Source organism: Suncus etruscus, chromosome X, assembly GCF_024139225.1.
Source record: "Suncus etruscus isolate mSunEtr1 chromosome X, mSunEtr1.pri.cur, whole genome shotgun sequence".
In the NCBI taxonomy this organism is placed as follows: Eukaryota; Metazoa; Chordata; class Mammalia; order Eulipotyphla; family Soricidae; genus Suncus; species Suncus etruscus.
The window spans coordinates 62,926,301-62,940,750 of record NC_064868.1 but is presented as its reverse complement, the minus strand read 5'-3'; the positions used below and the strand labels follow the sequence as shown (position 1 = coordinate 62,940,750).

Sequence of the window (14,450 nt, the reverse complement as noted above, 5' to 3'; positions counted from 1 at the left end):
CAGTGTCCCAAATCTCCCTCCTCCCCACCCGTCCCCCGCCTATACTCTAGACAGGCTTTCCATTTCCCTCATACATTCTTATTATTAGGACAGTTCAAAATGTAGTTATTTCTCTAACTAAACTCATCACTCTTTGTGGTGAGCTTCCTCAGGTGAGCTGGAACTTCCAGCTCTTTTCCCTTTTGCGTCTGAAAATTATTATTGCAAGAATGTCTTTCATTTTTCTTAAAACCCATAGATGAGTGAACCATTCTGCGTTTTTTTCTCTCTCTCTGACTTATTTCACTCAGCATCATAATAGATTCCATGTACATCCATGTATAGGAAAATTTCATGACTTCATCTCTCCTGACAGCTGCATAATATTCCATTGTGTATATGTACCACAGTTTCTTTAGCCATTCGTCTGTTGAAGGGCATCTTGGTTGTTTCCAGAGTCTTGCTATGGTAAATAGTGCTGCAATGAATATAGGTGTAAGGAAGGGGTTTTTGCATTGCATTTTTGTGTTCCTAGGGTATATTCCTAGGAATGCTATAACTGGGTCATATGGGAGCTCGATTTCCAGTTTTTGGAGGAATCTCCATATCGCTTTCCATAAAGGTTGAACTAGACGGCATTCCCACCAGCAGTGGATAAGAGTTCCTTTCTCTCCACATCCCCGCCAACACTGTTTGTTCTCATTCTTTGTGATGTGTGCCATTCTCTGTGGTGTGAGGTGATACCTCATAGTTGTTTTGATTTGCATCTCCCTGATGATTAGTGATGTGGAGCATTTTTTCATGTGTCTTTTGGCCCTTTGTATTTCTTCTTTGTCAAAGTGTCTGTCCATTTCTTCTCCCATTTTTTGATGGGATTAGATGATTTTTTCTTGTAAATTTCTGTCAGTGCCTTGTATATTTTGGAGATTAGCCCCTTATCTGATGGGTATTGGGTGAATAGTTTCTCCCACTCAGTGGGTGGCTCTTGTATCCTGGGCACTATTTCCTTTGAGGTGCAGAAGCTTCTCAGCTTAATATATTCCCATCTGTTAATCTCTGCTTTCACTTGCTTGGAGAGTGCAGTTTCCTCCTTGAATATGCCCATAGTCTTAATGTCCTGGAGTGTTTTGCCTTGGTGTTGTTCTATATATCTTATGGTTTCGGGTCTGATATCGAGGTCTTTAATCCATTTGGATTTTACCTTCGGACATGATGTTAGCTGAGGGGGTCTAAGTTCAATTTTTTGCAAGTGGCTAGCCAGTTGTGCCAACACCACTTGTTGAAGAGGCTTTCCATGCTCCGTTTAGGATTTCCTGCTCCTTTATCAAATATTGGGTGATTGTATGTCTGGGGAACATTTTCTGAGTATTCAAGCCTATTCCACTGATCTGAGGGCCTGTCTTTATTCCAATACCATGCTGTTTTGATAACTATTGCTTTGTAGTACAGTTTAAAGTTGGGGAAATTAATTCCTCCCATATTCTTTTTCCCAATGATTGCTTTAGCTATTCTAGGGTGTTTATTGTTCCAAATGAATTTCAAAAGTGCCTGATCCACTTCTTTGAAGAATGTCATGGGTCTCTTTAGAGGGATCACATTAAATCTGTATAATGCCTTGGGGAGGATTGCCATTTTGATGATGTTAATCCTGCCAATCCATGAGCAGGGTGTTTCCATTTCCGTGTGTCCTCTCTTATTTCTTGGAGCAGAGTTTTATAGTTTTCTTTGTATAGGTCCTTCACAATTTTAGTCAAGTTGATTCCAAGATATTTGTGTTTGTGTGGCACTATTGTGAATGGGGTTGTTTTTTTGTTTTTGTTTTTTGTTTTTTGTTTTTTGGGCCTCACCTGGCGGTGCTCAGGGGTTATTCCTGGCTGTCTGCTCAGAAATAGCTCCTGGTAGGCACGGGGAGGGGGGAGGACCATATGGGACACCTGGATTCGAACCAACCACCTTAGGTCCTGGATCGGCTGCTTGCAAGGCAAACACCGCTGTGCTATCTCTCCGGGCCTGGTGTTGTTTTCTCAATGTCCATTTCTTCCTTATTACTATTGGTGTATAGAAAGGCCATTGATTTTTGAGTGTTAATTTTGTAGCCTGCCACCTTGCTATATGAGTCTATTGTTTCTAGAAGCTTTTTTGTAGTCTTTAGAGTTTTCTAAGTAGAGTATCATGTGTCATCTGCAAACAGTGAGAGCTTGACTTCTTCCTTTCCTATCTGGATTCCCTTGATATCTTTTTCTTGCCTAATTGCTATAGTGAGTACTTCCAGTGCTATGTTGAATAGGAGTGGTGAGAGAGGACAGCCTTGTCTTGTGCCAGAATTTAGAGGGAAGGCTTTGAGTTTTTCTCCATTGAGGATAATATTTGCCACTGGCTTGTGGTAGATGGCCTTAACTATATTGAGAAAGGTTCCTTCCATTCCCATCTTGCTGAGAGTTTTGATAAAGAATGGGTGTTGGATCTTATCAAATGCTTTCTCTGCATCTATTGATATGATCATGTGATTTTTATTTTTCTTGTTGTTGATGTTGTGTATTATGTTGATAGATTTACGGATGTTAAACCTTCCTTGTGTTCCTGGGATGAAACCTACTTGATCATAGTGGATGATCTTTTTTTTGTTTGTTTGTTTTTGGGCCACACTCGGCAGTGCTCAGGGGCTACTCCTGGCTGTCTGCTCAGAAATAGCTCCTGGCAGGCACGGGGGACCATATGGGACACCGGGATTCCAACCAACCACCTTTGGTACTGGATGGCTGCTTGCAAGGCAAACACCACTGTGCTATTTCTCCGGGCCCCGTGGGTTATCTTCTTAATGAGGCATTGAATCCTATTTGCCAGGATTTTGTTGAGGATCTTTGCATCTGCATTCGTCAGCGATATTGGTCTGTAATTTTCTTTTTTCGTTGCATCTCTGTCTGGTTTAGGTATCATGGTGATGTTGGCTTCATAAAAGCTATTTGGAAGTGTTTCCGTTTGTTCAATTTCATGAAAGAGTCTTGCTGGGATTGGTAGTAGTTCCTCTTGGAAAGTTTGAAAGAATTCATTAGTGAATCTATCTGGGTCTGTGCTTTTGTTTTTGGGCAGACATTTGCTTACTGTTTTAATTTCGTCAATAGTGATGGGGGTGTTTCGATATGCTACATCCTCTTCCTTCAACTGTGGAAGATTATAAGAGTCCAAGAATTTATCCATTTCTTGCAGGTTCTCATTTTTACTGTTGTAGAGTTTCTCAAAGTAGTTTCTGATTACCCTTTGAATCTCTAACATATCAATAGTGATCTCTCCTTTTTCATTCCTAATATCAAGTTTCTCTCTCTCCTTCTTTGTTAGTTTTGCCAGTGGTCTATCAATCTTGTTTATTTTTTCAAAGAACCAACTTCTGCTTTTGTTGATCTTTCGGATTGTTTTGTGGGTTTCCATTTTGTTGATTTCTGCTCTCAGCTTTGTTATTTCCTTCTGTCTCCCTATTTTTGGGTCCTTCTGTTGAGCACTTTCTAGTTCTATTAGCTTTGTCATTAAGCTACTCAGGTAGGCCCCTTCTTCCTTCCTGATGTGTGCTTGCAAAGCTATAAGTTTTCCTCTCACTACTGCTTTTGCTGTGTCCCATAAGTTCTGATGGTTTGTGTCTTTATTGTCATTTCTTTCAGGAACCTTTTGATTTCCTCCTTGATTTCATCTTGGACCCACTGGTTATTCAGTATGAGGCTATTTAACTTCCATGTGTTAAAGTTTTTCTTCTGTGTCCCTTTGGAATTCACAAATAATTTCAGATGCTTGTGGTCAGCGAAGCCTGCAAAATTTCTATCCTCTTGATATTATGGAGGTATGTTTTATGTGACAGCATGTAGTCTATCCTGGAGAATGTCCCATGTACATTGGAGAAGAATGTGTATCCAGGTTTCTGGGGATTTAGTGTCCTATATATATCCACTCGGCCTCTTTCTTCCATTTTTCTCCTCAGGTCTAGTATATTCTTGTTGGGTTTCAGTCTGGTTGACCTATCCAGTGTTGACAAAGCCTGTTGAGGTCCCCCACAATTATTGTGTTGTTATTGATATTATTTTTCAGATTTGTCAACAATTGTATTAAATATTTTGCTGGCCGCTCGGTGCATATATGTTTAGGAGAGTTATTTCTTCCTGTTCTACATACCCCTTCATTAATATAAAATGTCCATCTTTGTCCCTTACAGCCTTCCTGAGTATAAAGCTTGCATTATCTGATGTTAGTATGGCCATTCCAGCTTTTTTATGGGTGTTGTTTGCTTGGATATGTTTTCTCCAGCCTTTTATTTTGAGTCTATGTTTGTTCAGACTATTCAGGTGCATTTCTTGTAGGCAGCAGAAGCTTGGATTGAGTTTTTTGATCCATTTAGCCACTCTGTGTCTCTTAAGTGGTGCATTTAGTCCATTGACGTTGAGAGAAAGAATTGTCTTGGGATTTAATGCCATTTTTATATCAAAATTTGGTGTGTCTTTTGGTTAGTCTTGTCTTAAATTAGGTCTTTCAGTTTTTCTCTTAAGACGGTTTTGAGTCTGTAAAGTTTCTGAGCTGTTTTTTGTCAGTGAAACCATGTCCTTTGGAGCTAGTTCCGGTATCAAGCCACAGTCCCCATTAGGGAGAGGTGATTAGGAGGGCCACACTGCATGAGACAGTCGGGTTGTTGGTTGTATTTTCTTGCCAGGAACGAGGTGTGAGCTTGAGTTAGTGTCTCTTCACTTGGGAATTGGGTACTGCTTCATTGATGTAGGAGGAGGTTGGTCTTGATGCCTAATGGGTTAAAAACTGAGGGTGAAGAGTTATAACATGGTGGGGATATTGGGGATTGGATTAAGGTGTGAAGGGATAGTCAGGCTTCTGAGGGGGGAGAGGGGATAGTACATGGGAGGGGTTATATAGGGTGTAGGTATGGATTTTTTGTGGTTTATGTTTGTCTCTTAAGGAGGATTCCTATCTCTGTATGCTTCTGCCCCCATATAAGCATATAGAAGTTAGCTTTGGTATATATTAATGTAGAGAGGTGGGGAGGGCAAGAGATACTCTGAGTACAGAAAGATAGGTAGGAATAGTACTTGTAAGGAAAGGAAACTAATAGATCAACTTTTGATACGTGTAGGTTTCGTGTCTCGCATACTAACCATTGTTTTAGTGAGATCTATCTGTATAGGTGTTTACCCTTTGTAGTATTGTCCGCAGTACCCTTTATATCAGCTTTCTTTCCTTTCCTGTAGAGGAGGTAACCGTGTGATTTTTATTTGACATGGATTGAATTGATGGTAATGAGGAGAAGGTGGAAGAAGAGGGAGACAAGAAGAGAGAAAAGGGAAAACAAAACAGAACAAAACAAACCAATAATTAAACAACAACAACAACAAAAATATGAAGTAATGAGAAGAGAGGGTAAACGAGCAAGGGCATGTTAGTTTGCTTGAACGTGTTCGATGCTTGGGCCCTGTAGTAAAAATCTGTAGGTCACGGTTATTGCTTCGGTGGTCTGGCTGGTTATGCCTTCAGGTCCTAAAAGAAGGTATAATCTAGAGATAAAGGGTATGTTAAAGAGTTATATCCGGACATTTCATGATGCAAGCTGAGTATGGTGCCTCGTGTGATTCAGCACCGAGGTACCACCGTAGGATGTTCACCCTTTGTATCCAGGAACCCCTATGGGCAGAAAAACTGAGGTTATTTTACATGTGGTAAGGTTAAGGCATTCAACCATAATGTTTTGTTTTTGTTTTTGGTTTTTGGGTCACACCCGGTGGTGCTCAGCGGTTACTCCTGGCTGTCTGCTCAGAAATAGCTCCTGGCAGGCTCAGGGGACCGTATGGGACACCGGGATTCGAATCAACCACCTTTGGTCCTGGATCAGGCTGCTTGCAAGGCAAACGCCGCTGTGGTATCTCTCCGGGCCCGCTAAAACATTCTTTTTTTTTTTTTTTTTTTTTTTTTTTGGTTTTTGGGCCACACCCGTTTGACGCTCAGGGGTTACTCCTGGCTATGTGCTCAGAAATCGCCCCTGGCTTGGGGGGACCATATGGGACACCGGGGGATCGAACCGCGGTCCTTCCTTGGCTAGCGCTTGCAAGGCAGACACCTTACCTCCAGTGCCACCTACCCGGCCCCGCTAAAACATTCTTAAACTGAGCACTAATGAGGTCCATAGCATCCAAATTTCTTTTCATCGATTTCTTGTGGATAAAAACATTAGAACATTATTTTAAATAGCTTTTAAAAAATTAGCTGATATTCTGCTTTGACTTATGCTTGCTTTTGAACCCACTGAAGTATTAAAGGGACATAAAAGCTGCTGAGGATTTCACAGAAAAAATGGGGATATCCAAAACTTTGTGATCATCAAACTTAAATCAGTGTTTTCTTGCTGCCTTTTTACAATAGAAGCGTAATGGTCTCTACCCAGTCCATCATAGTGATTTAAAACAGAAATAAGTTCTATTTTTTCAAGTTGTTCTTTGAATCAGTAATATAGAGTTACAAGTTCGTTAAGATTTTTTTTTTTTTTTTTTTGGATTTTGGTATTTGGCCCACACTCGGTGATGCTTGGGTTATTCCTGGCTGTGCACTCAGAAGTCACTCTTGGGGGCCGGAGAGATAGCATGGAGGTAAGGCCTTTGCCTTTCATGCAGAAGGACAGTGGTTCGAATCCCGGCATCCCATATGGTCCCCCGAGCCTGCCAGGAGTGATTTCTGAGCATAGAGAGCCAGGAGTAACCCGAGTGCTGCCGGGTTTGACCCAAAAAAAAAAAGTAATCACTCTTGGCTTGGGGAACCATATGGGGTGTGGGGGGATTGAACGGCAGTCTGTTCTAGGTCAGCTCATGCAAGGCAAATGCCCTACTGCTTGTGCCAACTCTCCGACCTCAAAAGTCAAGATTTATTTTTTTTTAGTTTTTGGTTTTTGGGCCACACCCAGCGTTGTTCAGGGGTTACTCCTGGCTGTCTGCTCAGAAATAGCTCCTGGCAGGCACGGGGGACCATATGGGACACCGGGATTCGAACCAACCACCTTAGGTCCTGGATCGGCTGCTTGCAAGGCAAACACCGCTGTGCTATCTTTCCGGCCCCCAAGATTTATTTTTATTTTTGGGCCACACCCAGCGGTGCTCAGGGTTTACTCCTGGCGATCTGCTCAGAAATAGCTCCTGGCAGGCACGGGGGATCATATGAGACGCTGGGATTTGAACCAACCACGTTAGGTTCTGGATTGGCTGCTTGCAAGGCAAACACCGCTGTGCTATCTTTCCGGCCCCGAAAAGGTGAAGATTTTCTTTTTTTCTTTTTCTTTTCTTTTTTTTTTTTTTGGGCCATACCCGGCGGTGCTCAGGGGTTACTCCTGGCTGTCTGCTCAGAAATAGCTCTTGGCAGGCACGGGGGACCGACCATATGGGACACCAGGATTTGAACCAACCACCTAGTGTCTCTGGCTTGCATCTGTCAGTTTCCCCAGAAATTCTGCATATGGGCCAGCGAGATAGCACAGCTGTAAGGCGTTTGCCTTGCACACAGCCGATCCAGGACAGATGGTGGTTTGAATCCCGGCATCCCATATGGTCCCCTGTGCCTGCCAGGAATGATTTCTGAGCACATAGCCAGGAGTAACCCCTAGCGCTGCTGGGTGTGACCCAAAAACAAACAAACAAACAAAAATAGAAATTCCCCATGTGGCTCAGAAACTAACTTAAAAATCTTTGTATAACTTCCTTTAAATTCAGCGTAGCATCTGATTTTTTTCCCAAGCCCACAACTCTGTATTATGCACCTGTGATAAGATTGAACAAGGTAGGGCAACTTGTTTTCCTATGTCAGAATACTGCCCTTCTCCAATCAACATCTCATAAGTCACCTGAAATCCTGAAGTTTTCCTTCCAGAATGACTGCAGGGGGCCAGTTCACTGTCCTTCAGACTGTTGGAGGGCCAGTAAAACAAAATTATGAACAAATTCCTATGCACACTGCATATATCTTATTTAGAAGTGAAGAAACAAAATGGGAATAAATACAATATGTGACCCGCGGGCCGTAGTTTGAGGACCATTGACCTAGAGTATGGAGTTTTGTCTTAGCCTCATCACTAGACCACATTTTCCACTGAATGTATTGTAGAGGGCTCAGTCAGGTCCTAGCTATCATATGGAAATCCCAAGGAGTTCAAAGCTCATATTTCAGCCTGTAAGGTACTCTACAATATGGGAACTTTGTTGCACAGGCCTTTTTATTTTTAATTTTTATTTTTTTTTTGTTTTGTTTTTTGGGCCACACCCAGCAGTGCTCGGGTTACTCCTGGCTGTCTGCTCAGAAATAGCTCCTGGCAGGCACGGGGGACCATATGGGACACCGGGATTCGAACCAACCACCTTTGGTCCTGGATCGGCTGCTTGCAAGGCAAACGCCACTGTGCTATCTCTCCGGCCTGGCCTTTTTATTTTTTAAATTTTTTTCTTAATTTTTTTTTGGGTTTTGGGTCACACCCAGCAGCGCTCAAGGGCTACTCCTGGCTCCAGGCTCTGAAATCGCTCCTGGCAGGCAGGGGTGGGGTGGGGCGGGTGGAGGGGCATATGGGATGCAGGGATTCCAACCAATGACCTTCTGCATGAAAGGCAAGTTGAGAATTGCTTGGAGTGGCTCTTGCTCTCCACTAATAATTGATGTGGCTCCTGTAAAAAAGAAGTGGAAATTGGGCCTGGTACTTTGGTCTGGGGTTCCTTCTGAAGGAGACAGAGAAGTGGCCAGTAATGGAGAAAGAAATCAGAAAGACCCTAGGAATCTAGTGGGAATATTTTTTGGGGGGGGGGGCTCTCAAGCAATGCTCAGGAAGCCCTGGGAGCACCAGTAGCAATTCTTGGCGAATCTGGCCATTGGTTCACTGAAAGGGTCTGTGGATGTGATGCTGGCACTGGCCATGTGGTTCCAGGGATTACCTGAGCCATCTTGGAGGTACCTAGAAGACTTCCAACTCTGTACCCAGTGATGCTTAGGGGATTCATGTGGTTGGAGTTAGAAATCAGACTTAGTTTGCATGTTCCCTAGTTGCCGTACTAATTTTTGGTTCTGATTGGTTTCAACCTCTCACTGCATTTGATCTTCTGTGCCTATCCAGGAGTACTGAGCACTGCCTGGTAGGCTCCAAAACCTTCCAAAATCAGGGGGCTGGAAAGATGATTCAAAGGGCCGATATACTTGTTTGCATCTGGGAGCCCCAGCTACAGTTTTGGTATTGTAGTGTCCTCTGGTAACTGCCAGGAGTGAACCCCTCTCCAAGAATGAGCCAGGAGTAGCCCATAAGCTCCACTAGGTGTGGTCTCCAAACAAAGCCATTTTAATACTTTTTTTAAATACTTTTGTTTTAAATACTGTGGAACATTAGCTTTTGCATATACATTTCTCATACCTAGTGTTTGTAGGTTTTACTAGAAGTGCCTGGTGGCACTGGTATCTAAGATGATGTCTAAGATGATGTCACCTGTCATTTCTGTTTTTTTGTTTGCTTTTGGGCCACACCCAGTGACGCTCAGGGGTTACTCCTGTCTATGCGTTCAGAAATTGCTCCAGGCTTGGGGGACCATATGGGACACCAGGGGATTGAATCGAGGTCCGTCTTAGGCCAGCTACATGCAAGGCAAATGCCCTACCTCTGTGCCACTGCTCTGGCCCCTGTCATTTCTTTTGGGGGGGTATATGAAATTTTTTTACTACTGTACTTTGATAATCACAACTTAGGATCTTGGTCTTTCCTTCTTGCCTTTGTATAAGGCCAAAAGAGAGACATTGGCTACTTTGACAACCTTAAAGCGGACTCCAAGAATGCCACCAACAGCATGCCCTTTGGAACCAAATCCAGCAACCAAAACTTCATCGTTTTCCTCAATGAAATTTAAGCAACCATTATTGGGTACAAAAGCTGTGATTTTTTTTTTGCCGTTCTTGATCAGCTGAACATGGACACATTTTCTTTTGGTTTTTGGGCCACACCCGGTAACACTCAGGGGTTACTCCTGGCTATGTGCTCAGAAGTTGCTCCTGGCTTAGGGGACCATATGGGACACCGGGGGATCGAACCGCGGATGGACACATTTTCTAATAGCAGTATTTGGCTGTTTGGCCTCAACTCCAACTTTCTCCAGCACAATTCCCTTAACATGGGAAGTGCCTCTGAAAGTATTGGCCTTCAGGGCTGTGCCCAAATGCGCTTTCTTATACTGCTTGTCATGCCATTTCTGATCTCGCCGGTGGCTGCAGAGCTTCTGAGCCGTTCGACTTACCCATTCGGTCGGCAGCATGAGTCCAAGCAAAAGTGGCCCCTGTCATTTCTGTTTTTACTTGCTATCTTTCCCATCCTGAACTGAGGGTGTTAAAAGTACAACTACAATTTAGGTTCCAGAAGGGACTCTAAAATATTGTGTTCAATCTTTCATTTCTTTCAAATTTTACATGTTTTTCTGTTGGTTTGTTTTGGTTTTTGGTCACACCAACAGCGCTCAGGGGTTACTCCTGGCTCCATGCTCAGAAATCACTCCTGGCAGGCTTGGGGGACCAATTGGGATGCTGGGATTCGGACCAATGACCTTCTGCATGAAAGGCAAATGCTTTAACTTCATACTATCTCTCCGGCCCCACATGTTTTTCTTTTTGTTTGTACTTTTTGGAAGGCTTCCCAAGCAGTTCTTAGAGGAATGGGAACCACTTCTGGAGTGCTCAGATACACTGATACTTGATGGGGATGCATGTGGTACTAGATAGAATTCCAGTCCTTATGCATACAGCTATGTGCCTTGATCACTGAGATATCACTCTCCCAATTTGTTTTTTACAGATATGTGAAAGAGGCCAAAGAAGCTACTAAGAATGGAGATCTGGAAGAAGCACTTAAACTTTTCAACTTGGCAAAGGACATTTTTCCCAGTGCAAAGGTGATGAGCAGAATCAAGAAAATCCAGGAAGCCTTAGAGGAATTAGCAGACAATGGAAACGATGAATTCACATACGTGTGCAACTCTGACCTACTGATTTATCGAGAACTGTACAACCAGCTGTTTGAGCACCAAAAGGAAGGTATAGCTTTCCTGTATAGCCTATACAGGGATGGCAGAAAAGGAGGTATCTTGGCAGATGACATGGGGTTAGGGAAGACTGTTCAAGTCATTGCTTTCCTTTCTGGTATGTTTGATGCTTCACTTGTGAATCACGTGCTGCTGATTATGCCAACTAACCTTATTATCACATGGGTAAAAGAATTTGTAAAGTGGACTCCAGGAATGAGAGTCAAAACTTTTCATGGTCCTAGCAAGGATGAACGAAACAGAAACCTCATTCGAGTTCAGCAAAGGAATGGCGTCATTATCACAACATACCAAATGTTAATAAATAATTGGCAGCAACTTTCAAGCCTGAATGGTCAAGAGTTTTTGTGGGACTATGTCATCCTTGATGAAGCACATAAAATTAAAAGCTCATCTACCAAATCAGCAATATGCGCTCGTAATATACCTGCCAGTAATCGCATTCTCCTTACAGGAACACCAGTCCAGAATAATTTACGAGAACTGTGGGCCTTGTTTGATTTTGCTTGTCGAGGTTCCCTGCTAGGAACATTGAAGACTTTTAAAATGGAGTATGAAAATCCTATTACCAGAGCAAGAGAGAAGGACGCTACTCCAGAGGAAAAAGCCTTGGGATTTAAAATATCTGAAAATTTAATGACGATCATAAAGCCTTATATGCTTAGGAGGACTAAAGAAGAGGTACAGAAGAAAACAATTGGCAATCAAGAGATCAGATCTGGTGAAAAGAATCCAGCTGTTGATGCCATTTGTCAAATGCCTTCCCTCTCCAGGAAAAATGATTTAATTATTTGGATACGCCTTGTACCTTTACAAGAAGAAATATACAAGAAGTATGTGTCTTTGGAGTGTATCAAGAAGTTGTTAATGGAGACACGGTCACCTTTAGTTGAGTTAGGTATCTTAAAGAAGCTGTGTGATCATCCTAGACTGTTACCTGCAAGGACTTGCCATTTGCTAAATCTAGAGGATATACAGTTCTCTGTTGAAAATGAAAGAGAGAATTTACTTAATATGGAGCAGTTCAATCAGGTAACTGATACTGCACTGATACAGGAATCTGGGAAAATGATATTTCTAATGGACCTGCTTAAGGAACTGCGAGATGAAGGGCATCAGACTTTGGTGTTTTCCCAATCAAGACAAATCCTAAACATAATTGAATACCTCTTAAAGAATAGGCACTTTAAAATACTGCGAATTGATGGAACAATTAGTCATCTTGCGGAACGAGAAAAAAGGATTAACTTATTCCAGAGAAATAAAGATTACTCTGTTTTTTTGCTTACCACTCAAGTAGGTGGCGTTGGCTTGACATTAACAGCAGCAACTAGAGTTGTCATTTTTGATCCTAGCTGGAATCCTGCAACTGATACTCAAGCTGTGGACAGAGTGTATCGAATTGGACAGAAAGAAAATGTTGTAGTTTATAGGCTAATTACTTGTGGTACTGTAGAGGAAAAAATATACAGAAGGCAAATTTTCAAGGATTCAATAATAAGACAAACAACTGGTGATAAGAAGAATCCTTTTCGCTATTTTAGTAAACAAGAATTAAGAGAGCTCTTTACAATTGAGGATTTACAGAACTCAGCAACCCAGCTGCAGCTTCAGTCTCTACATGCTGCTCAGAGGAAATCTGATAAAAACCTAGATGAACATATTGCCTTCCTCTATTCTTTGGGAATAGCTGGAATCTCTGACCATGATTTGATGTACACACATGACTTACCTGTTAATGAAGAGCTTGATGTAATAGAAGACTTGAACTATATTCAAGAAAGGGTTCACAAAGCTCAATGTCTTGTTGAACTTGAGTCAAAAAATACTGAACTCCTAATGGAAAGACAAAAGAGTGAGAAGACTTGGCTAACTGAATCTGTATGTCCTCAAACAAAGGTGAAAGGCCATCATTTGAATAAACCAAAGCCTCAAATTGCATATCATATGACTATTAATGAAACTGAGCCTGAAGAAACCGCGTCTCTACTGGCAAGCATAGTCATTGATGATCAGCCTGACAAGAGTGAGAAAGAAGCTCTCAGCAGCATAAAGATGAATGTGTCTGACCTGCAAGAGAGTAGGCACACATGTGAAAGTTCATTCCATGAAGCTTCTGTTGCTACTTTCCATAAGGGCTGTGAATATGATGAAGTTGGTAGGGACAGTGTATTGGAAGTGACAGAAAGTTTTGCTGCTGAAACCAAGTCTCTGCCAAAAGTGGCATTAAGAGAAGAGGTGCCTATACAGGAAGTATTACAAGAGAAATCTCTGAGAAGTTGTGATGATTTACCCAGTGTATTGTTAGTCAGAGATGATCTAGAACCAAATCTCCATCAGCTAAAGGATGATGAGATTATGTATCACTGCAGTCCATGCCCTGTGAATCCTATAACAAATGAAAATCAAAACAGCGACTTGGAAGCATCTATTACTAAAAACTGTAATGATGCTCAAGCAGAAGAGGCCAAGTTGAAGGAGGGATCTTCAACATTTTCACCAGAGTATGCATGCGATTTCAATCTTTACTTAGAAGACTCTATAGATAATAGACAGGATTTTTCCAGTCAATCTTTGCAGCATGTTCACAAAGAAAATAGCTCCTGTGAAATTGCAGTTAGTTCTACAACAGAATTTGTGCAGAGCAGAGTATCTCTCAGTTTGAATAGCGATGACCACGACGAGTCAGGAGTAGTGAATGTGAAAGCCAGAAGGAAAACCAGAAGGATCACTTCAGACAGCGAAGATGGAGATACTTCTAAAGAGACTGAAAGTACAAACCTGTTCAGTGTATCGCCTTTTGAATTCTCATCTGCAAAACAATTTGATACTTCAACTCCCAAAACTGACAATTCACCTGGAAGGGTCTTCTCTCCTAAGAAACCTGATTTTATAAATAAGTCAAGAAGTTCTTTGGCTTCTAGGCGGTCACTTATCAATGTGGTTTTAGACCATGTGGAGGACATGAAGGAAAGTCTTGATAACAGTAGTGAAGGGGAGGCTGTTGAAGATTTGATGGAAGAAGAAACTGAAGAAAGTAGTGGGGAAACCTCTGACGGAAAAGAAGAATCCTCTTCCAGAGAAATTCTGCCTCCAGAAAATAAGGCCAGGTGGTTAACTGTACATAATCCTGACTCTCCAGCTCAAGAGCCACCTTCTGGTGTCCCTGAGCCTTTGTGTGGTTTACAGTCCTGTGATTATCCCCAGGAGAAGCCAGTGGAGATGACAGATGACTACGAGAGTCTGATAAAGCGTGGAAAAGAACTGAAAGAGTGTGGGAAAATACAGGAAGCTTTAAACTGTTTAGTTAAAGCACTTGACATAAAAAGTGCAGATCCTGAAATCATGCTTATGACCCTAAGTTTATATAAGCAACTAAATAAAACTTGA

At 42.1% G+C, this 14,450-nt stretch overlaps 1 protein-coding gene across 1 annotated transcript; it reads left to right on the top strand.

Moving 5' to 3' along the window:
• The first annotated feature begins 10,817 nt into the window (after window positions 1–10,817).
• On the top strand, window positions 10,818–14,450 carry ERCC6L (ERCC excision repair 6 like, spindle assembly checkpoint helicase). Its single transcript, XM_049767173.1, has one exon. It carries the CDS (start codon window positions 10,914–10,916, stop codon window positions 14,448–14,450), a length of 3,537 nt encoding a protein of 1,178 aa, XP_049623130.1. The 5' UTR covers window positions 10,818–10,913.

Coding starts and splice junctions, on each gene's coding strand:
- ERCC6L (XM_049767173.1), top strand. CDS start 10,914: ATGAGCAGAATCAAGAAAATCCAGGAAGCCTTAGAGGAATTAGCAGAC.